The 24307-nt window shown below is 42.1% G+C and overlaps 2 protein-coding genes across 6 annotated transcripts in view; one reads left to right on the top strand and one right to left on the bottom strand.

The window, feature by feature from the left end:
* Window positions 1-5207, bottom strand: part of CHEK2 (checkpoint kinase 2) — a 44949-nt gene extending 39742 nt beyond the window's left edge. For both annotated transcript variants that reach the window (XM_047088354.1, XM_047088353.1), the window contains exon 1: window positions 4678-5207. In XM_047088354.1, coding sequence (XP_046944310.1) covers window positions 4678-5002 — 325 coding nt within the window. In that variant the 5' untranslated portion in view covers window positions 5003-5207. The remainder of the gene's footprint in view (window positions 1-4677) is intronic.
* A 2248-nt stretch (window positions 5208-7455) lies between these two features.
* Window positions 7456-23837, top strand: HSCB (HscB mitochondrial iron-sulfur cluster cochaperone). 4 transcript variants are annotated; one of them, XM_047088355.1, is made up of 6 exons: window positions 7456-7718; window positions 9656-9752; window positions 10103-10192; window positions 11065-11209; window positions 15088-15135; window positions 23702-23837. In XM_047088355.1, exons 1-6 carry the CDS (start codon window positions 7483-7485, stop codon window positions 23791-23793), a joined length of 708 nt encoding a protein of 235 aa, XP_046944311.1. In that variant the 5' UTR covers window positions 7456-7482; the 3' UTR covers window positions 23794-23837. The 4 variants fall into 4 exon arrangements, with proteins under 4 accessions (XP_046944311.1, XP_046944312.1, XP_046944313.1 ...); XM_047088356.1 differs by lacking the exon at window positions 15088-15135; XM_047088357.1 differs by lacking the exons at window positions 15088-15135; window positions 23702-23837 and having other exon boundaries at window positions 10103-10197; window positions 11065-11148.
* The last annotated feature ends 470 nt before the right edge of the window (window positions 23838-24307 follow it).

The raw sequence follows: 24307 nt of genomic DNA, 5'->3' as shown, positions 1-24307 counted from the left end.
ATTCAAAGTGCTGAAACAAGAAAACCTGCAGCAAAGAATACTCTAACAAGTCTAGGATTCAGAATAGAACAGATTGTTTCTCAAACAAAAGTTAAGGAATACATGACCATTAAACCACCCCCAAGAAATGTTAAAAGGGACTTTGAGTAGAAAGGAAAGGTCATAAGCAGACCACAGGCAAAGTAAGAAAAGTAAAAAGCACAAAAGCAGTAAAATTAAGTACGACAAAACCTTGGATTGCATGTAACTTGTTCTGTGAGTGTTCCCCAAGACGAGCAAACATTTCTAATAAATTTTAACTTGATAAACAAGTGATGTCTTGCAAGAGTAGTACGTGTATGAGTAGTATGTAACGCCAAATGTCACATGGTAACAACTGAGCCAATGGTTCTTGAAATTTGCTTTGATATACAAGTGCTTTGGATCACAAGCATGTTTCCACAATGAATTAGGCTCGCATACCAAGGTTTTACTGTATATCTATGAAAATCAGTCAAAGGGGGGGGCGCCCAGGTGGCTCAGTCAGTTAAGTGTATATATACCCACACACAAATACACACAATGGAACATTATTTAGCCATTAAAAAAGTATGAAATCTTGCCATTTGCAACAACATGGATGGACTCTGAAGGCATTATAAGTGAAATAAGTCAAAGAAAGACAAACACTGTATAATCTCACTTAAGTGTCTTATATGTAGAATCTAAAACACCTAAACTCGGGGCACCTGGGTGGCTCAGTTGGTTGAGCGGCTGACTTCAGCTCAGGTCATCATCTCACAGGTTGAAAGCTCATGAGTTCAAGCCCTACATTGGGTTCTGTGCTGACAGCTCAGAGCCTGGAACCTGCTTCCGATTCTGTGTCTCCCTCTCTCTCTGCCTATCTCCTGCTCACGCTCTATGTGTCTCTCCCTCTCAAAAATAAACACTAAAGGGGAGCCTGGGTGGCGCAGTCGGTTAAGCGTCCGACTTCAGCCAGGTCACGATCTCGCGGTCCGTGAGTTCGAGCCCCGCGTCAGGCTCTGGGCTGATGGCTCGGAGCCTGGAGCCTGTTTCCGATTCTGTGTCTCCCTCTCTCTCTGCCCCTCCCCCGTTCATGCTCTGTCTCTCTCTGTCCCAAAAATAAAAATAAACATTGAAAAAAAAATTTTTTTAATTAAAAAAATAAACACTAAAAAATTTTTTTAAGTAAATAAATAAAAATAAAAAACCTAAACTCATATAAACAAGAGTGGTGGTTACCAGGGACTGGAGAGTAGGGGAAATGGGGAGATATTCATTACAGAGTATACACTTCCAAGTATAAGATGAGTAAGTTCTGGGGATCTGATGTACAGCATGGTGATTACAGTTAATAATATTACATTATATACTTGAAAGCTGCTAAGAGCATAGATCTTAAATGTTCTCACCACAAAAAAGAAATGGTAATTATGGGATGTGATGGAAATGTTAGTAAACACTATGGTGGTAATCATTTTCCAATTTGTAACTACATCAAATTGACACATTGTACACCTTAAATTTACACAATGTTACATGTCAATTATATGTAAAGTTTGGGGAGGGGAGGGGAGGGGAAGAGGACAATTACGAGAGGAACAATTAAAAAAAATTTTTTTTAACATTTACTCATTTTTGAGAGTGAGACAGACAAAGCATGAGCGGGGGAGGGGCAGAGAGAGAGGGAAACACAGAATCTGAAGCAGGCTCCAGGCTCTGAGCTGTCAGCACAGAGCCGGGCACAGGGTTTGAAATCACAGATGTTGAGATCATGACCTGAGCTGAAGTCAGACACTTAACTGACTGAGCCACCCAGGCGCCCCTAGAGGAACAATTTTATAAATAGATAATGGTGATAGTTGCACATTTTGTGAATGTACTTAATGCCACTAAATTGTATACTTAATGGTTACAGTGACAAAACTTTTTGTTGTATCTATTTTCCCACAATAAAAATAAGTAAACACTGGTGCCTACTGGCTCAATCAGTAGAGCATGCAACTCTCGATCTCAGGGCCATGAGTTCAAGCCCCACATTGGGCACAGAGCTCACTTTAGTAATAATAATAATAATAATAATAATAATATAATAAGCAACATTAAAAATACTTAGGAATACTTTCTTTTTTTAAGTACAAGACTTGTATACTGAAAACTATAAAACATCACAGAAATTAAAGAATACCTAAATAAATGGAAAAACATCCCATGTTCATGGATTAGAAGACTTAATATTAGATGTCAATAATCCCCAAATTAATCTATAGATTCAATGTAATCCCTATCAAAATCTAAGCTGCCTTCTTTGCAGGAAGTGTCAACTTTGTTCTAAAATTCATATGGAAATGTAAGGGACCCAGAATAGTCAAAACAATCTTGAAAAAGAGGAACAAATCAGGGCTCACACTCTGGATTTCACAACTTACTACAAAGCAACAGTAATCAAGATTTTTGTGGTACTTGCATAAAAGGATAGACATAGACCAGGGGCATCTGGGTGGCTCAGTCGGTTAAGCATCCAACTTCAGCTCAGGTCATGATCTCATGGTTCATGAGTTCAAGCCCCACGTTAGGCTCTGTGCTGACAGCTCAGAGCCTGGAGCATGTTTCAGATTCTATGTCTCTCTCTCTCTCTCCCCCCCGCCCCCCCCCCCCCCGCTCATGCTCTTTCTCAAAAATAAGTAAACATTAAAAAAATTAAAAAAAAAAAAAAAAAGAATAGACATAGATCAATAAAATGTTATTGAAAAGTCCAGAAATAGACCCTCGGATTTATGGCCAAATAATTTTTGACAAGGGTGCCAAGGCCATTCAACAGAAAAAGAATAGTCTCTTCAAGAAAGTGCTCAAACACGGGGTGCCTGAGTGGCTCAGTCGGTTGGGCAACTGATTCTTGATCTTGGCTCAGGTCATTATCTCATGGTTCATGAATTTGAGGCCCATGTCAGGCTCTGTGCTGACAGTGTGGAGCCTGCTTGGAATTCTCTCTCCTGTTCTCTCTACCCCTCTCTCTCTCTCTCTCTCTCAAAATAAATAAACAAAATAAAATTTGAAAAAAGGATGTGCTCAACTAGGATACTCACATGCAAAAGAATAAATGTGGACCTCTGCCTCATACCATAAACAAAAAGCAACTCAAAATGGATCAGGGTAAGGTCTAAACATATAAAACATCTAGAAGAAAACAGGTGTGAATCAATAACTAATTATGATAGCTCCTTATGGAGCATCATATACTTTATGCTGTTCACCCTATCAAGATCCTCAGATATATGTAATCTCACTTTTAAAAGTGATGGACATTTGCAACTACATGGATGGAACTAGAGGGTATTGTGCTAAACAAAATTAGCCAGAAAAAGACAAATATCATATGCCTTCACTCATATGAGGAATTAAAGATACAAAACAGATGAACATGCAGAAGGGAAGCAAAAAGAATATAAAAACAGGGAGGGGGACAAAACATAAGGGACTCTTAAATATAGAGAGTAAACAAAGGGTTTCAGGAGGGGTTGTGGGGGAGGGGGGGAATGGGCTAAATGCATAAGGGGCATTAAGGAATCTACTCCTGAAATCATTGTTGCACTACATGCTAACTAACTTGGATGTAAATTCAAAAAAAAAAAAAATTTAAGTAATTAATTAAAAATAAATAAATAATAAGTAAAAAAATAAAAGTGATGCAGCCCACTCACCCTTTCTCCCCTTATCTCTGTTTCCACCCACCATACATCAGCCCCACCCCATCTTAAAACTATGGCTTAGGGGCGCCTGGGTGGCGCAGTCGGTTAAGCGTCTGACTTCAGCCAGGTCACGATCTTGCGGTCCGTGAGTTCGAGCCCCGTGTCAGGCTCTGGGCTGATGGCTCAGAGCCTGGAGCCTGTTTCCGATTCTGTGTCTCCCTCTCTCTGCCCCTCCGCCGTTCATGCTCTGTCTCTCTCTGTCCCAAAAATAAATAAACGTTGAAAAAAAAAAAAAATTAAAAAAAAAAAAAAAACTATGGCTTAAATGAGTACAAAATAGCTTCAGATACTTACTTCTCAATTTAAAGTTGTACCTATAAACATTCCTATATTATTTCTCCATTTTCTACTGTTTCTTTTTCAGGTCATCAAAGTTGGACATGAAATAAAGAGTGATAAGGTACAAATAATACATTAATCATTCACTTTTAATATTAAAATGCTATTTCAAACACACACATAGCAAGGCCTTCCTACTGGAATCAGGAAGTGTCAGAGAGGATGAATGTATTTAAACTGCAGGGTTGACTATTTTGAGATAAAATCAAGTAACAGTCAACAAACAGCCTTACATATTCTGAAACCGTAAGAGGGATGTTCTAAAGCTGCCACAGGAGGGGTTAAGTGGTGAAGTTTCTGTGATGAGTCCAAAACTGTTTGCAAGTTTGAATGAATCAGCATTTTTCTTGGGAAAGGGTCCACTGCTCTCCTCAGACAGACAGAACATTACAGATGCCCAATAACACCTGTTGAAAGAATAAACGAAGGGGGATCCACAGCAAGTGAGAGTCAGTAAACTCCCCCAAAACTGCTTTCTTGGTTCCAACTTTCATCACCTTCCAACTCCGGGATCATTCCAGACGGTCTTAAGCTTTCTGTTACAACTCTCTACAATTAAAATATTACACAATATAACCAAGGGTCTTACCAAGATTGGTGAATCCATCCTGAAGAGCCCACAATCGAGCCCAAGGGGCAGGGACAGGCTCCTCCGGTTCTTGGTCCTCGGGAATCGAACAGAGTTCCTGGGTGGACACCGTGTCTAAGGAGCTCAGAGTCCCCGAGCTGGAATGAGAGGACTGGCTGGATGTGGGTGCTGTGTTGGTGGAAGAGCTGGACGTGCCCTGCGAGTGTGAGGAGGAGCCATGTGTCTGGGAAGAGATGCCTTGAGACTGCGAGAAGCTGCCTTGGGACTGTGAACAGGCACCACTGCCATGGGGCGGCTGACCCTCCACATCCGTCTCCCGAGACATTACGACCTCAAAAATAAGTGGCCAATAATAAGATAAGTTTCAAGGAACAAGACTTGAAGGTCAAGAGTGAAGGACGGACATATTTACATCAGAAAAAAAAAAAATCCGGAGCATGCATGTTCTGCAAGAGTTAAAATTCTAACAGTCTATGGGAAGCCTGCGTGGCTTAGTCAGTTGAGCATCCGACCCCTGATTTCGGGTTAGGTCATGATCTCACGGTTTGTGAGATGGAGCCCCACATTGGGCTCTGTGCTGACATGGAAGAGTCTGCTAGGCTCTCTCTCTCCCTCTCTCTCTCTCTCTCTCTCCACCCCTCCCCCTCCACACATGAGTGCACACTCTCTTTCTCTCTCTCAAAATCAATCAACTTTAAAAAAAAATTAAATATTTCAAAAATATAGATCTAAATAGCTCTATAGTTCTTGTGGGCTGAGGTTGCCATCAGATCACTTTCACCAGATCAGTGTTTCGTAGGGCAGCCACAAACCACAGGGAAAAGAAAGAAAAAAATTATTTGAAGGTTATAAATAAGCTAAAAGCAATTAACTAAGTTGGGGGTGGGAGGGAAGACTGATAACAGCTTACATTCATCTAATTTTTTAATTTTTTTTTTTTAATTAGAAATGAAACCTAAAAGGTATTCACTAATACAATCAACACTACACTTAAATTTCATGTTTTGGAACAAGAAAGAAAGGGAATGTTAGTGTGGATTGGAGTAGAAGATGATTAAAGAGAAACTATATACTAACTCACCGCACCACTCAAGAGGTGACCATTTATGTAAAATGTCACTAATGCCCCTCCTCCCCCAAACCTGCCCCAAGACTGTGCAGACCACATCCTGTTTGTTCATTCTAGATTCCTTGACTCCTAACTAAGGGCCAGGCTACTTAATGAGACAGAACACAAAGAAGACTGCTCTAAACAACTCCACCTAGCACTTTGTGATGCTAAGTCACTATGCTCATCTTTTCAGCATCCTAAATGGCCTTCCAGCCCAACAAAATTCTGCCGAAACCATAAGAGGTTCCCACCCTTGTTTAGAATTAACTTGATGGACAGTTTAATAACAGAAATTATAGTAAAGTCAATCCTTAACTTTAAATCCCTAATGTGATTTTTATAAAGAGGGGAGAGGGGCATTCTCTCTTCTCCCCAGATATCCATACTCAGGTATTCCTCCAGGAGAACATAGTAAACATTACTCACACTGACATTTATATAGATTTCCAAATACAAAGATCCTGATGACTTCTTCTTAAGCCACACCAGTAAGGTGATGCCAGAGCTGGGTACGCCAGCTCTAATACTACCTCGGTCAAGGTTGCAACCTCTTTCAGCTTTTTGAGCGAGACTTCTCCACCCTGAAAACTGGGAAAAGACTGTGTCAAGTAGTGGCTGCTATCCTTGCTTATTGGTAAGGGTCCACCAAACGGAAAACACATTACTCTCAGCCATGAGGAGGAAGTATATGGAAAGGTTAGAGGCAAACAAATCTGGAGTAGACAGATCTTGAGGATTAAATGAGATGACACATGAACGTTCCTCCCCCAGCAATGCTTGATAATTGGGAGAACAGAATTCCAGTCCCAAAGAATCAGACAACCGGAAAAGGGTTTACAAGTGTAACACATTTTTTTTTTCCAAATAGAGAAACTGAATCCCAAGGTGGACTGGTGCCCTCCTACCCTCTCCTCGCCAAGCCATCCCACACACTTACTTATGGACACTCGCAGGGCATCCTCTTACACAGGTCAGTGTGTTTCCAGTTCCTGCAGCGCCTAGCAGCTAAGAGTGAGTTCTCAATAGGTTTTTTTTTCGAAATTGAATCTAAAATATGGTGATAATTACTAACATGTATATAACTCTTTACAAAGCAACTTCCCTCTGATTTTGAAGAACACAACTTTGTTCTTTCTTACCATGCACGTCTGGGCCAGTTTCAGCTTGTAAGTAACAGGGGAAGTGAACTTCACCTCGAAGTTCATCTACGAAGGAAGACAGTCGCCCACGCGTTCCTCTCCTCCCCCAAACCAAGCTCAAAAACCAAAGTGAAAATTCGGGAGATTCAGCTCGCATCAAGACCCCAAGAACGGGAATCGAACCCCCCAAACACCCAAGAGAAAGTTCCCCGCTATGACTCACCGCGTGAGCCCACCTGCAGCCACACAACTCACAGCAGCCGCAGCCAGCACTGTGGCGCTAAACAAGCACATACGAACTCCACCCTCAGCCAATCAAAACAGCCCTCCGCCGCCGCCAGACCAATGAAAAGCAGCCGATGTGGTCGTCTACGCGTAGCCTCAATGCTTTCTGGGAGTTGTAGTTTAATATGAGGAGCGGGATTCCCAGAATCCAGGTTCCCCCGGGTTATCCCGCCCCCTTAGCTGCCCAGCCAATCAGCAGCAGTAGTCTGGTTGGGCCCTCGCTCACGGTTTCCCCCCACAGGTGACCGTGGCGAGACAGGCCGCGGCCAGATGTGGGGCGGAAGGACCGGCGCCTTGCTCCGGGTGTGGGGGCTGTGGCCCGCAGGGGTCCGCGGGCGGAGACCTCTAGGCTGCAATGCTGCGTCTCTGGCCGGAAACAATTCCCCCCAGTGTTGGAACTGCGGCGGCCCAGGGGTCCCCAAGCGGGGAGACGGGTTCTTCTGCCCACAGTGCCGCGCGCTGCAGCCACCTGACCTCACTCGAGATTACTTCAGCCTCATGGACTGGTACGGAAGGCGGTTTCAGGAAATGCGCCGGGCGAGAGACACATCCGGGACTGGCGAACTAGCGTGGAGGGCCGACCATGCTTGGGAAGGAGAAGGCGGTACCCGTTAGGTCGATGGGCGGAGCCCTAGAGAACTGGGGGCGGGGACTGGGAGGGTGGGATTGCGGCCGGTGAGAGAGGAAATTGAGGGGTGGGCCTAAGGAGAGGCTTTTGATCGATAGAGACCAGAATGGAGGGAGGACTGGAAGGGCGGGGATGGAATTCTGGGGGAATTGAAGGAGGCTTCAGTGGAGGGAGGGTTGGGACCTGAGAAGGGAAGCTGAGGGGCGGGGCCTGAGGGAAATGTACTGGAGTGCCAAAGAAAGCAGACTTGAAGGACAGGGTCAAAATGGTTAAAGTTGGAGTGAGGATTTTCAGAAAGGGGTACTGAGGTGTTATGCAAAATAAGGGAGTAAATGAGCTTCCAGGTTTGTGAACACATGGAGATGTTGGGAGAATAGTGCACCTAGAGGGCTTGGGAGCTCCCCGGAACTTTCCACCTACGCATCTCTTCCATCTGACTGCTCCTGAGTTACATCCCTTTATAATAAATGGATAATCTAGTAAGAAAAGCAAACAAAATAGGGTGTAAAAGCACCGAAAAACTGAACGTTGTGGTCTGAGTCTGAGGGAGAAGGGAGATTTGGAAGGAGAGAGACTGAGAAATGACTTTTTCCTGTTTTCCTCCAATAGTCGAGGAGCTTGGAGAGAGGTGAAGTTTGGACCGAGCCAAACTATTACGACAGGGCAGACTCCACGAATAGAAAGTGAAAGGGACTGGGTTAAAATAAAGTGGGAGACTTAGATGAAGGGACCTGGCCTCTCAAAAGATCGGGTGGGATTCGAAATGGTCCCCTTAACTCTGGGATCTGCCCCTGCCAGTCACTGCATACTTATGATGGGCTGCAGTAACACTATCCTTTAAGTTCTTGGAACACGCCCATCTCGTTCGCACCTCAGGGCCTTTGCATGTTCCCTCTGCCTCTGCATGACTTTTTCCTCTCATCTTTGATTATTTTTTTTTAAGTGTATTTATTTATGTGGTGGGGTTGGGCTGGGCAGAGAGAGAGGATCCCAAGCAGCTTCCAGAACACAGGGCTCAAACTCATGAACCCTGAGATAATGACCAAGAGTGTGTTGCCTAACTGTGCCAACCAGGCACCCCTGATTATTTTTCATCATTATTCAGGTCTCAGCTCAAATGTCATCTCTTTGTCCACCACATCTACCCCTTTCTCTGACCTTTTTCTCTTTTTTTTAATTTGTTTAACGTTTATTTATTTTTGAGACAGAGAGAGACAGAGCATGAACGGGGGAGGGTCAGAGAGAGGGAGACACAGAATCTGAAACAGGCTCCAGGCTCTGAACTGTCAGCACAGAGCCCGACGTGGGGCTCGAACTCACGGACCGCGAGATCATGACCTGAGCCGAAGTCAGACGCTTAACCGACCGAGCCACCCAGGCACCCCTTTTCTTTCCTTTTTTTTTTTTTTTTAATTTTTTTGACCCTTTTCTCTTCCTTTTTTTAAAAATTTTTTTTAACGTTTATTTATTTTTGAGACAGAGAGAGATAGAGCATGAACGGGGGAGGGTCAGAGAGAGAGGGAGACACAGAATCTGAAACAGGCTCCAGGCTCTGAGCTGTCAGCACAGAGCCCGACGCGGGGCTTGAACTCACAGACCGCGAGATCATGACCTGAGCCGAAGTCGGATGCTCAACCGACTGAGCCACCCAGGCGCCCCGACCCTTTTCTTTTTCACAGCACCTACCACTTTTTAAGGTTATCTCTCTCTCTACATGTTTATTGCATCTTCCCCCATGAGAACAGGAACCAGGCCCACAGTATAAAAATACAAAAATGTTTGAGGCATGAATTTTATCCCCCAATTTCCTTACAGCAACCGTGCCTTCGGAGTGGACACAGCGAAGCTCCAGAATAGGTACCAGCAGCTACAGCGTCTTGTCCACCCTGATTTCTTCAGCCAGAGGTCTCAGGTAGCCTGTGAGCCACCCCTAATCATACCCAAACACTAGTGCGTGGTGGGGTGGGTAGCAGTGGCTTTGCAGTGATGTGATTATCAGAGACAGAGCTAAACAGCCAGCTCCACCCTGGGACAGCCTGACCCCAGACTGCCAGGCCCTGGATCTACCCTGCACTCACAGCTTTTACCTGACTTCCCAGAAGAGTTAGAACCCATCTGTTGAAAATAAAGACAGCTCATCCCACACCAGTTCTACTTTGATGACTTCCTTAGATGCCGGCCCATCAGTATTTTATGAAACAGTTTGTGAATGTAATGTGGCTATACCGATGGTAATAAGATTATCTTCATCTCCACTAACAGACTGAAAAAGAATTCTCAGAGAAGCATGCGACCCTGGTGAATGATGCCTATAAGACCCTCCTGGCCCCGCTGAGCAGGGGACTATACCTTGTAAGGTGATTTCCCAACCCTTCTATGCCTGACTACATGGTATCCATTGTGCTATGGGACAGCTGCTCCCCTGTATTCAGCAGAAGAGTGCTTGAGACCTGAGTTAGTCTAGGGACCCAAAAATAATTAGCCTCAAAGACACTGAATGGAGATCGTTTTCTCTGAATACTTGTAAATCTGCTTGCCTGACTGCATTTCTTTTTTTTTTTTTTTTTTTTTTTTTTTTAATTTTTTTTTTCAACGTTTATTTATTTTTGGGACAGAGAGAGACAGAGCATGAACGGGGGAGGGGCAGAGAGAGAGGGAGACACAGAATCGGAAACAGGCTCCAGGCTCTGAGCCATCAGCCCAGAGCCCGACGCGGGGCTCGAACTCACGGACGGCGAGATCGTGACCTGGCTGAAGTCGGACGCTTAACCGACTGCGCCACCCAGGCGGCCCTGCATTTCTTTTTTTTTACCATTTTCTCTAAATTTCAAGGATTGGATGGTGATGGCATTTAGGGAAGAGTAATTTGGGTTTTTGTTTGTTTGGTTTTTTGGTGGGGAGGAGCGGAGGGAAGAGTTTAGCACCTTAGAATTTTAGGATTTAGTAGAATCTTTACAAATATCTAGTTCAGTCTCCTGAGTGGAGGAATGACTCCTCCAGGGTTACGCAGTCCCAGGGAGCAGAGAGGAATCCTGTCCCAGCTCTCTTATGTCAGTGTGACTTTCTCATACCCTACCTTCACACTCTCACTATTAAGACAGTTCCGTTTTTGTCTTTGTTTTTGTTTTATGCATGGTATTCTGTTCTGAAGGGTGAGTAGGATTTATGACTCTGGCCACAGTTTCTTCAACCAACCTTACTTTCTCTGCTTCATGTCCCGATAGCTAAAGCTCCATGGAGTAGAGATTCCCGAAGGGACAGATTATGCAATGGACCAGCAATTCCTCATGGAAATAATGGAAATCAATGAAAAACTTGCAGAAGCTCAAAGTGAAGCTGCTATGAAAGAGATTGAATCTATTGTCAGAGGTAAAAGATAAAATACCACTGAATGCATTTTATTGCTGTTGTGAGTACATGCCCAAGGTTAAGTGGAGAATGAATATGAAACTATGTATTGGTCATCATAATGATTCAGGGAGTATTTTTTTTCTTCATTATACTGAAAGCAATTTTGTCTGAAGTTTAGACTTGCAACATCCATAGCTTGCCAGAAGGCAGCCTTAAACCAAGAATGTAATAGTATTTTGCAGATTGCAATCCTCCTTCCTACCCATGACATCATTTAAAAAAAATGTTTTTATTTACTCTTGAAGGAGAGAGATAGAACGTGAGTGGGGGTGGGGCAGAGAGAGAGGGAGACACAGAATCCCAAGCAGACTCCAGGCTCTGAGCTGTCAGCACAGATCCCGATGCGGGGCTCAAACTCACAATCTGTGAGATCATGACCTGAGTGAAGCTGGTTGCCCAGCCGACTGAGCCACCCAGGCGCCCCCACATGACATCATTTAGATGTTATTATTGTCTCTGACAAAAATAAATAGGGCTTTCTGTGCACTGACAGTGTGGAACCTGCTTGGGATTCTCTCTCTCTCCCTCTCTCTCTACTCCTTCCCCTGGTAAAATAAATGAATAAAAACTTAAAAAAAAAGAGCTTGGGTGGCTCAGTTGGTTGAACGTCCAACTTGGTCTCAGGTCATGATCTCATGGGTTCGTGGGTTCGAGCCCTGCATCAGGCTCTACACTGACACCTCAGAGCCTGGAGCCTGCTTCAGATTCTGTGTCTCCCTCTCTCTCTGCCCCTTCCCCCCTTGTACTCGCTTGCTCTCTCTCTTGCTGTCTCAAAAATAAGGAAATAAACATTAAAAAAAAAAAAAAAAAGAATAAATAGGCCTTAAAAGTTCATGGAAATGCCCAAGGTCACCTTGCAGAGCAAAGACTGAAAAACTGACTTCTGATCTCATTGCTTCGCTTTCCATCTTATTGCATAGTGTATCAGTCAGGGGTCTCCAGAGAAACAGAACCAATAGTATATATGTATACATGGAGAGAGAGAGAGAGAGGGAGAGAAAGAGAGAAACCTATTTTAAGGAATTGGCTTACATAATTGTGAGAGCTAGCAAGTCTAAAATATGGAGGGCAGACCAGCAGGCTGGGAAACTCAGGCAGGACTTCTATGCCCACATTATCAAAGCTAATCTTTACTTAAAGTCAACTGGCTGTAAATGTTAATCACATCTACAAAATACCTTCACGGCAACATCCAGACTAGCATTTGACTAAACAACTGGACCATAGCCCAACCAAGTTGACACATAAAATTAACCATGCCATGTACAAAAGTTTCCAAATTCTCCCGATTGTATAAACGTATGTACTTTCACAAACGTTTGTGGCATGCCTACTATGTATCAAGCATTGTGCACGACACAGTGAATAAGAAACACACGGCCCGGGCCCGTGTCTTCATGGAGTTTATATATTTCAACTCATTGTGTCCAAAATGGAGTTCATGAGCCTCTCCCCTCCCTCCTTAAAAAAACTACTCCTCTGCTGATGTTCCCTAAGTAAATGACACCATCCAGTTGTAAAGTCCAAAACACTGAGGAGGCATTCTTAACAACTTATCCTCCCTTACCCCCGTAGACAGTCGTCACCAAATCTCGAAATGCCAACCTTCTAAATGTGACCCAAATCTGTGTTTTCACTGCCAGCACCCTGTTCCAAGCTACCATTCATTCTCACTGGGACAACTGCAGTAGCTCTAGACTGGTCTAGCTATACCCTCAATCAAATATATTCCTACATTGTGATTTGTGTGATCTTTTGAAACCCAAGTCTAATCACATTACCCTTGGTCTTACTTTAAAATTTAACTGGCTTCCCAGTTAAAGATCAAAGTCTTATGGGCTTCCAGGAACCGGTATGGTCTGTCTTCTTCCTCGCAATTGCCTCTCCACCTTAGGCACACAGGCTATTTCTAGTTCTTCATCTGTATCAAGCACCTTTCTACCCTAGGGCCTTTGCACAGGCTGTTCTTTTGCTTGAAACCCTCTTCTACTTCTAGTTAACTCTTCTTCCTCCAGATCTGGGGGCAATCATCCCTCAGAGAATCCTCAGAGAACCTCTTTATCTATACCTTTTGACAGTGGACACTCCCCCCTTGTAGGACCAATCACAGTTGTAACCTTACTGTTCTACATGAGATTATTTGACCAATTTCAACCTCCCTCCCTCCTTGGACTGGAAGTTCTGCAGAGGCAGAAATTGTATCTGCTTATTGGTCCCCTCATATCCTCAGCCCGTGGAATATTATTCACAGGGTATATTGGTGTATAACAGGGGCTCAGTAAATATTGAGTGAATCATGATCAAAGAATTACTTGTTTAAAAGCAGCAAAATGACAATTGGTGAGGGGAGGTCTATCAGCCAGGAGTGTATCAACAGCCTTACACCTAAGTGGTGTTGGGAGAAGAATTCAGTGCTTGCAATTAGAAGCCCCATCTGCACAGCTTTGGAAGGCAGAGGACTATGATGCTGTACTGTAAGGGAGTCTTGGGTGCACTGTCAACACTGCCACTGAATTTATGTGTGACCTTGAGCAAGTGACTTCACCCCTCCGAGCCTCAGTTTCCTTATCTGTAAAATGGAGATAACATCAGTACTGGTTGTTACAAGGATTAAAGTAAATGAAATAAAACAGGTAAACGCTTAACACAGTGTCTGGCCTGTAGCAGGTGCTCAGTCATTGGTGGGGGTTATTCTAGCCCTAGAGTAAATGTCTGGTTTTGAACAGGTCACTGACCTTCGTTTAGATTAATTCCTAAGTTTCTTTCCCTATAGGCACCTGCTAAGGCCCAAGGTTAGTGAGTGCGTATTCGAGGGCATAGGGCTAGTTAGATCTGGGACAGAACTTCAGAGCCTCTAGACTCCTAAGCCAGTGTTCTTTTGCCAACACCACATTGCCAGTTTCCCGCCACTGTATGAGAATCTGGACACTTGGGGTCTGTTCCCAGCTCCTCCACTCAACCGACCATGTGACCATAGGGCCATCTCCCAATACCTGTAACTGCCTGCAATGCAGATATAACATGTTTGAAAATGCTTTGAAAGCAGGCACCATATAAATGATTGATACTATTTATATCTGGAAAACACACATAAAATTCTTCATTTTCTAATGAAGACCCAGCAGAAGCATCAGGTGGCCACTTCTCTACCTCGTTTGGCATCTTCTTTCTTATGGTACAACATAATCTAAATGTTTCATTTTCCTGGGCGGCTGTAGAAGTTGCAAGAGATTGCTTGAAACACTGTAATGCCCTGCCCTAGGCAATCCGAGCTTGCTAATTTTCTCCTGCTTGAAATCTGGAAGATTCATACTACTTGATGGAGATAATCAAAGCATTTCCTTGTCCTGTTTATTTTATTTATTTATTTTTATGACTCTATAGCCATTTTACAAGACTTAGTGATTGCCCTTCAGACCTTTTTTTTTTTTTTTATGTTTATTTATTTTTGAGAGAGAGAGAGGGACAGAGAAAGAGAGACAGAGGATCCCAAGAGGGCTCCATGCTGACAGCAAGGACCCTGATGTGGGGCTCGAACTCACAAACCGTGAGATCATGACCTGAGCTAGAATCTGCTGTTTAACCAACTGAGCCACCGGACACCCCACCCCTCAGACCTTTCGTAAGTAGAAAAACATAATGTAACTAGGGTCAGCTGCATCAAACAGGAGCTGTCTTCATGGGACATGTGGAGACAGAGCTTATGAGGCCTTACCCTGGAATCTAAGCTCCCTGTTGTGTTGTGTTGTGTTGTGCTGTAACCAGCTACAAAGTGTTACCCTGACATCATTAGTCTATTTGAATAGAAAAATTAAGATACTGATTTTCTCTTTCAGCTAAACAGAAGGAATTGAGTGACAATGTGAGCAAAGCTTTTGAACAAGGTACTTTCTTCATTTCTTGACTTTCTTAAATATGAAAATAGATTGTAAGCACTGAGGTATAACTCTCCATTCAATAAGTAGCTATTATATATCCATCCTAGGATAGGTACATGAGGAGCTATAAAATATAGGCAAGCCTACATTTCTCCCTTCAAGGATTCACAGCCTTGCTAGAGAACCAAGTGGTTTGCCAAAAAACAGTGATATGCCAGAGAAAGATTAGATGAAAGTGCTTCTATTCCCCTTTAGCAAGTGGGAGAAGTGAAGGTGAGGGTTGTAGGCTGAGGCCAACAGAGACAGATCCTGAGGGCAAGGCTGCACAATCAACATTTGGCAAAGCCTGCACACCCCTTTCTTCTGCAAAGCCCAGGAGGAGAAGCCCGTGGCAGAGCTGTGCCCAAATTACAAATATGGGCTATTCATCCTGGTCCCCATTGCTCCTGGTTCCCAGGTTGAAGAGATTGGGTCTTTTTCTAGCTATTTTGAAACAAGAACAGTCTTTTTCTCCATCCCAGACTTATGCCACCCCTTAAATAACAGAATAATGGCCTTTTACCCTTTACCTGAGAGATCATTTGATTGTGGGAAGCAAAAGGCCACTCAAGCTAGCCCAGATCAAAAGGAGATTATTATAATGAATTGGGACTATCTCCCAGAATCCAAAGAGAAAGTCCCTGTGATGATTATAGTACACAGTGTGATAAGAGCTCTTCTGGGGCAAAGCCTGGGGACCAGAAAGCAGTCTGGAACCAAAGCTGTGGTCACGGACTCGGTGCCTCTGGCAATTCCATTCCATCCTCTCCTCACTGTAAACCAGCTCCATCACCTTCCTCATTAGCGTGCAGTGCTCCAAAATGCCGTCCCCCACGGGATGACTCTTTAGTCCTCCTTGGTCTATTACCTTATAAGAACAAAGACTTTGACCATCTGATTAGAGTCCCCTAGACCCATCTCTGGATTCCTGAGAGAGGGGATTGGATGGAGCCAGATGCCCATTCCAGTCCAGCTAGTGCTGAGGGCATAGGCTTATACAGGGTACCGCCCAGTTTGCAGGGACTGTAGGAGCCCATTCGGAGGCATAGGCAGAGGGAAGGTCTCTAAAAAGATGTGAGAGAAAGCTAGATTAACAGCAGAAGAGTCTGGAACCTAGCCTGATACATCTGCCTGAAATCCATGAACCCAGCCCACTGGCTAAGATGTTCACGTATTCCACCATCTCCTAGCACATGTTGGCAGATTTTTATGTTTTTGATTATGAAATATAATTTTTAAGAAGACTACACAATATGTAAGTACAATTTAAGGAATAAAAACAAAAACACCCATGTCCCTACCGCTCAGCTTAAGAAATAGAACATGCACAGAAGATATACAAATGGCCAGTAAGCACATGGGAAGATGTGTAGCATCACTAATGATTAGGCAAATGGAAATCAAAACCACAGTGAGATACTACCTCATACTCATTAGGATGGCTATTAGAAAACCCAGAAAATGACAAGTATTGGTGAGGGTCTAGAGACATTGAAACCCTTGTGCACTAGTGAAGGGGATGTAATACAGTGCAGCCACCGTGGAAAACAGTACGGTATTTCCTCAAAAAGTTAAAAATAGAATTACCATACAATCCAGCAATTCCACTTCTTTTTTTTTTTTTTTTAAGTTTATTTATTTGTTGGAGTGGGAGGAGAGAGAGGGAGAGAGAGAAATCCAAAGAAGGCTCTGCGCAGAGCCTGATGCGGGGGTCAGACTCACCAACTGTGAGATCATGACCTGAGCCGAAATCAAGAGTCAGAGGCTTAACTGACTGAGCCACCCAGGCACCCCCAGCAATTCCACTTCTGAGTTTACCCCTGAAGAATTGACTCAAAGAGATACTTGCATACTGTCAAAGATAAAGCCATATACTAGTTAAAGTTGTAAGGATAGGTTTTGATCAGTAATAACTATCGCCATAGGGAAAAGAGTGCGGTGTGAACTGAACTCCAATTTGTACAGAGATGACTGAGCATTTTAAATTAAACGGAGAATGAGGGAGTGGGGGGGGGGGTGAGTGTTGTCTCAGTAGAGTCTGGGAAATGAAAATTACAAAAATGGGAAGGTAGTGGGGGTTGGTCCATGTGAAACCGACCTGGGTTGCTAACTGGGGCTTAATTAGAGTGGGGCTCAGACACTAAGAGACAGGCCCTATTTTCTAGTGTTGGCTGCAACAAACAGTATGAAAGAGACAGCAAGAGACATTCTTCTTTCTCGGAACAATGGAAGTCCATTTCTCATTCGATCTCCCTTTGTTTATTAAGATCTGGCTGAACCATCTGTTGCTACTTGGTAGGAGAAGATATTTACTGGATGACATGAGCAGTCAGGCATTTAATGAGGAGCATCTCTATGGAAACAAAAAGAAAAACAAAGATTAATGGTGGGAGCAGACTATAAAGCCAGTTTCTGAGTCCAGAGGGTGGGCAGTCACTTAAGACTCTAAACTCTTAAGCATCTTTACATGGTGGTATGAGGATGCCAGTGACAATCTGATAGATATCTTAGTTTATAGTTTGAATGCCAGTAGTGATGGCATAGACATCAATGTCACAGTCATGGCTACTTCCCAGAGCAGAGCATGGAAGACACAGGAGTTCTGGTGGATTTTCTGGGTAGCCCAAGTGGCAGCAATGGTTGCCCACACGTGATTTGTAGTGACAGGTTCTTTGATGTTTATATCAAGTTGTCTGGCATCAGCTTACAGGGCTTTTTCAGATCCTGGAGGAAAGGGCAGCCATAAGACAAGCTGAGTCCCAATAAGGACCTGGGCAGTCAGGTTTTAGTTCTCAGTGATGCCAAGTCAGGAGAGAAGGAGAAAAATGGGAAACAGAAATTTGGAGAGTTGAAGGCAAATATTGAAGGAAACTAGGAGGATTAAGAATTTGCTAAGGGCTAAAAAAAAAAAAAAGAATTTGCTAAGGGCTGACAAAATGTGTAAGATGGCAGGAAGGATCCAGATTGGTTTTCGGGAAGATAATAACCTCAGAGACAATGAGCAGAAATAGATTCCGGGTGTGACACACTTTTCCACCGTCATGAAATTTCTCTCTACAGTCACCCCCCTTTTCAATCAAATGTTATCAGTGGGGTGCCTAGGTGGCTCAGTCAGTTAAGGCTCCGACTCTTGATTTCAGCTCAGGTCATGATCTCACGGTTTGTGAGTTCAACCCCCGCATTGGGCTCTGTGCTGGAAGCTCGGAGACTGCTTGGGATTCTCTCTCTCCCTCTTTCTCTGCCCCTCCCCCCCCCATAAATTTAAAAACTTAAAAAAAAAGGTTATCAAAGTAAGAATAGTTTTGTTTGCAAAATAATTTTAGTTTCATTAAAGTTGGCCTAATTATTAACATGAGTGAAATGAGAATGGTAATCAACCATACAGATTAAGTTTCCTTTATGGAACCTTTTATAAGGAATCTCAGATTGGACTTTAAAAAGCCTCTTAATGCTAGGAATTCAAGTGAAGAATTCACTGTCAGACATCACCTGCACTACCTATGGACTCGGGTGAATTCCTCTTTTCTCGAGGTTTCCCAAAACATCCTAAATTTCCTGGGCCTATTGGGAAATGACCTACTTTACTCACGTGTAAGGCTGGGAACCCTATAAGCCAGGTGCCAGCCCAGTTTTTTCCTAGAGGGCTTTGTAAGCTTTGGCTCCATAAAGTCAACCTTACCTCCTTAAAATTGTCCATTCTGTCTGATTTTATGCATCATTTTCAAATGTGACATTCCTATCAAAGCTTTGGTCATAAAACCAATGTTTTAAATTATGTTCTATTCTATTGACTATCTTCCTGAGCCTAGCAAATAGATATAGTGCCATGAAAATTAAATAGTGTCTTTCTCTGATGGACTTATTTTGCTATGCATTATACTCTGTAGTTCCATCCATGTTGTTGCATATGGCAAGATTTCATTCTTTTTTTATGGCTGAGAAATATCCCATTGTGTATATGTATATACCACTTATCTACCCATTCATCAGTAGTGGACACTGGGGCTGTTTCCATAATTTGGCTATTGTAGACAATGCTGCTATAAACATCAGGGCGCATGTCTCCCTTCGAATTAGTATTTTTGTATTCTTTGGGTTAATACCTTGTAGTGTGCAATTGCTGGGTCATAAGGTGGTTCTATTTTTAACTTTTTGAGGAATCTCCATCCTGTTTTCCAGAGTGGCTGTACCAGTTTGCATTTAAGAAACAAAACAAATGAGAAGTGCCTGGGTGGCTCAGTCAGTTAAGCATCTGACTTCAGCTCAGGTCATGATTTCATGGTTCATGAGTCTGAACCCTGCATTGGACTCTCTGCTGTAAGAGCAGAGCCCACTTGGGATCCTCTGTCCCAATCTTTCTCTGCCCCTCCACCGCTCTCACGTGGGTGTGTGTGTGTGTGTGTGTGTGTGTATGGTGGGGGGGGCAGTTATGTGCACTCTCTTAGAAATAAATAAACGTTAAAATTTTTTTTTAATAAATGAAACAAATGATTATATGGGAAAAAAAGAGGAAGACAAACCAAGAAACACACTTCTAACTCTATATAGAGAACAAACTGATGGTTACCAGAGGGAAGGTGGGTGAGGGGATGGGTTAAGTAGGTGACGGGGATTAAGGAGATGAGCATTGGGTATTGTATTTAAGTGCTGAATCACTAAATTGTATACCTGAAACTAATATGACACGTTATGTTAGCTAACTGGAATTTAAGTAAAAACTTAAATAAATACATAAATATTTTTTAAATGTTTGTTTATTTATTTATTTATTTATTTATTTATTTATTTTTGAGAGAGAGCACACACACAAGCAGGGAAGGAGCAGACAGAAAGGGACACAGAGAATCCCAAGCAGGCTTGCTGCCAGCACAGAGCTCACTGCAGGGTTCTAACCCATGAACCATGAGATCATAACCTGAGCCAATATCAAGAATCTGTGCTCAATCAACTGAGCCCCTAAATATTTTTTTAAAAACAAGACTAAAACTTCCTGGATCGTTAAGTCATAAACCCATACGCTTTTTTGGTTTTGTTTTTATTATATATGTATGTATATATGTATGTATTTTTATTTTAAAGAGAGAGAGCACAGGTGGGGAGAGAGACAGAGAGAGAGAATCTTAAGCAGGCTGCACCATCAGTATGGAGCCCAACACAGGGCTCGATCCCGTGACCTTGGGATCACGACCTGAGCCAAAATCAAGACTTTTTCTTTAGAGTTTTGAAAATCCTAACTTCATTTATCATTTTAGTCTCAGGGTTATTTAAGCAATGCCATCAGAAGGCTATACCTCAGGAGTACCTGGTACAATCTTTTTTCGAGGGTCTCTGAGACAGGCCCTTTTTGTTAACTACAGTAGTCTGCCATGTCGCTGGTTGCAAGAGCTTGTAGGAAAGCATCAGCGTAAAGGAACAACTCTCTGTGGATAGCAGAAGACTTAAAGTGACTACGGTTAAAGACCTGATGAAAGATCATTGTAAAAATACTACGGTTGACAAGGAACTGTGGTTGTTTCTGTAACACAGCACATTTTGAAATAATAACTAGGCTGATTACAATATGCAAGAACCTATTATAGATAGAGCATTGACAAATTTCTGGGAACTTTATAAGATTTCTGAAATAATAGCATTCTACCCATACAAATATAACCTCCAGAAAGTTAAGTATCTCTTCTTTGACAATGCTTCCCATGTAATATAATTTCGTCAAATAAACCTAATTAGTTTAACATCTCTCCTTTTAGAAGGTGAGAGAACAAATCCTTTGAGGTTCTCCAGGGACCCTCAGAAAATTCAAACTTAGTTTTAGGTCAGGAAGACTTTATTTAGAATTTGATTTTGGGAAGTTGTCTGAAGTGTCGAATGCTTTAAATATTTTAGGATCATAGGTCATTGTGAAACAATACTTAGTTATCCACTTAACAATGTGATGATAAAATATTTCAAAGGCAAATACAAGTGGTAACATGAAAAATAAAGAACCTTAGCTCCAAATAGGGAAAAGATTCTTCTCTGAAGCAATGAAGGACATGATAAAGACAACATGAAGCACAGAAAGTTACTTTGATAAGACACACAATGTATGTTTCCTAGGCAGATTACTCAAAAGGTTAAGAAAAATATTTTGCAGTCTTTTATTAAGAGTAGACCAGGGGCGCCTGGGTGGCGCAGTCGGTTAAGCGTCCGACTTCAGCCAGGTCACGATCTCGCGCTCCGTGAGTTCGAGCCCCGCGTCGGGCTCTGGGCTGATGGCTCAGAGCCTGGAGCCTGTTTCCGATTCTGTGTCTCCCTCTCTCTCTGCCCCTCCCCCGTTCATGCTCTGTCTCTCTCTGTCCCAAAAATAAATAAACGTTGAAAAAAAAAAAAAAAAAAGAGTACACCAATGACCCAAGAAACTTTGTCATTTTAACAGAACGAAAACCAAACTCTGGTTTTCTATCAGTGCACTATTGATGTTAAAGTTCATTTCAAGGGGCGCCTGGCTGGCTCAGTCAGTGGAGTGTGCGACTCTTGATCTTAGGGATATGAGTTTGAGCCCACATTGGGTGTAGAGATTACTTGAGAAAAATAAAATAAAATCTTAAAAAAAATAAAACTAAAAAACTGAAATTCATTTCAAAAATATGTATAAATCCACTTAATCTTAACCAGCTTTGACCTCACAACATAAAATTCCTTTTCCACAAATGCTCTACAACTTTCAATATCCATTCATATTTTGTTGTATTCCTTCCTTCCTTCACAGTCTACTTTAGGACAAAATTATTCCTTTATCTTAACAGAAACATATTCTTCATTCTTCGTGTACTTTTCACATAAAAACATATCCTACGTTTCTTCCAATCTTTGTACCCTGAAGTTGTAGTCATATTTTTTTATATATTGATTATAAATTTTAACCATTAGTAAGCTTTATTTTACTAGGAAGTAGACAATTGAGAACTATAATATGCCAGTATTCTGTAGTAGTAAGCAAATTTATGACTATACCATCTCATAAGATGTAGAGGTATATATGCTTCCTATAATACATTTTTTTTTTTAATATGGCAAGAACATGTTTATTAAGAGACTCAAAATCCTTGGCCTCTCTGGAGCATATAAAAATAAATAGCCAATGGACACCTAGGTGGCTCAGTCAGTTAAGCATCCAACTCTTGATTTCCACTCAGGTCATGGGATTGAGCCCCAAGTTGGGCCCTGCACTGGCAGCATGGAGCCTGCTTGGAATTCTCTCTCCCCCCCTCTCTCTCTCTGCCCCACCCCAGCTCACACTCTCTCTCTCTCTCTCTCTCTCTCTCAAAGTAAATAAACATTTAAATATATATATAAATAAATAAATAGGCAAAAATATGTAAATTTCGGGGTATCCGGGTGACTCTTGATTTCTGCTCAGGTCATGATCTCACGGTTTCGTGAGTTCGAGCCCGGTATGGGCTCTGTGCTGACAGCAGGGAGCCTGCTTTAGATTCTGCCCCTCCCCTCTTTCTCTCTAAAATAAATTAACTTAAAAAAAAAAAAGTATATAAACTTAAACTTTTGCTTAATAGTAAATGTTTTAGTAGTGCCTGTGTGGCTCATACAGTTAAGCATCATTCTTCAGCTCAGGTCACGATCTCAGCCCCATGCCATCAGGCAGGGTGAGTTCAAGCCCCACACATTAGGCTCTCTGCTGTCAGCGCAGAGCCCTCTTGGGATCTTCTGTCCCCCTCTCTCTGCCCCTCCTCCACTCTCTCTCTCTCTCTCTCTCTAAACAATAAATAAACATTTAAAAAAATAGTAAATGTTTTAGCACTTTATCTTATTTAGAAATTATTTAGATATTTCATGAATATCCATTATTTAACTTAGTTTACTTAGCAAGACTAAGTTGCCAGGAAGATTTTGGACATGATTTTTAGGCAGCATATTATAAAACATAATTTTTGTTGGGATAAATAAAGTTTGTCAGAATGATTTAATTTGAGTAATATCAGATTTACCATCTCTAGAATCTTAAACATCTAGTTAAATATAATATTAGGTTATTTGACCAGTAAGTCCAAATAGAATGAAAATGTATGTTTGCATTATATTTAATGTTAGCAACTCTATAAACATGCCTATTTTATTAAACCCAACAATATCAAGTTAGTCTTATTTACCAAAGATTTATACAAATTACGTGGCAATGAAAAATATTTGAGTTGGCTCCTATAATTCTGGAAGTTTTAGAAGACTTCGTTTACATAAGAACTTATTTCTAAGCCAATTAAGATACAACTCCTTTAAGGGATTTTATAAATTAATTTGGTAATCCCATCTGGAGATAGAGAAATATCATTCATATATACATACATATATATATACATATGTATGTGTATATATATATATATGTATATATATATGATACATACATAGACACAAATACAAATAGTTCAGTTTTCATTTTTAAATTTTATCTGTAAGTCAGACTGGCTACCTTGGTCAACAGAGTTGGTTTATTCTTGTTTGAAATGAAGCCTCACATTAATGTCTCTGTTTATTTCAGATGATTTTGAAAAAGCCAAGGAAATTTTAACAAAGATGAGATACTTTTCAAATGTAGAAGAAAAGATCAAGTTAAAGAAGATACCTCTCTAATGATTACTAGTTTAAAAGTTTTAAAAATAAAGTTCTTATATATTTCTTTTCTGGCTTCTGCTAATTGAGACTAGAGATGCTTTGACCGCTTATAGCATCTTAGTTAAACCCGTGGCTCAAACATCATGGGATGTCGAAGTTTGTCATGAGAGGAAACAGTGTAGCCAGAGCTTGGGTGGTCCATTCTTTGTGTGATATTTAATACAGTATGCTCCCCCTCTAGGCCAGTAAGTGAGGAAGTGGGGATGTGGCCAGCTTGAGGCCCTGGAGAAGGGGTTGGCAAGTTTTTACTACAAAGGGCCAGATAGCAAATACTTTAGGCCCTGTGGCCCATACTGCCTCTGTTGTAACTACTCAACTCTGTCATTGTAGCTTTTTGTCTACAAAACAGGCAGGGGACTAGATTTGGTCCAGGCTTTCCCAACGTCCACCCTAGAACCACATCTTCTTTCTAATTAGTAGTGCCCTTGTTACCACAAACTGCATTCAGTGTGGTAACCATGCAGAGGTGCCT

This window comes from Lynx rufus, unplaced genomic scaffold (genome assembly GCF_022079265.1).
Source record: "Lynx rufus isolate CCGP_SWC_20201006 ecotype Redwood Valley unplaced genomic scaffold, mLynRuf1.p SCAF_24, whole genome shotgun sequence".
Lineage (NCBI taxonomy): Eukaryota > Metazoa > Chordata > Mammalia > Carnivora > Felidae > Lynx > Lynx rufus.
This window is presented reverse-complemented; position numbering and strand designations above follow the sequence as displayed.

Coding starts and splice junctions, on each gene's coding strand:
- HSCB (XM_047088355.1), top strand. CDS start 7,483: ATGTGGGGCGGAAGGACCGGCGCCTTGCTCCGGGTGTGGGGGCTGTGG. Junction 7,719..9,655: donor TACTTCAGCCTCATGGACTG/GTACGGAAGGCG, acceptor ATTTCCTTACAG/CAACCGTGCCTTCGGAGTGG. Junction 10,193..11,064: donor TGAGCAGGGGACTATACCTT/GTAAGGTGATTT, acceptor ATGTCCCGATAG/CTAAAGCTCCATGGAGTAGA.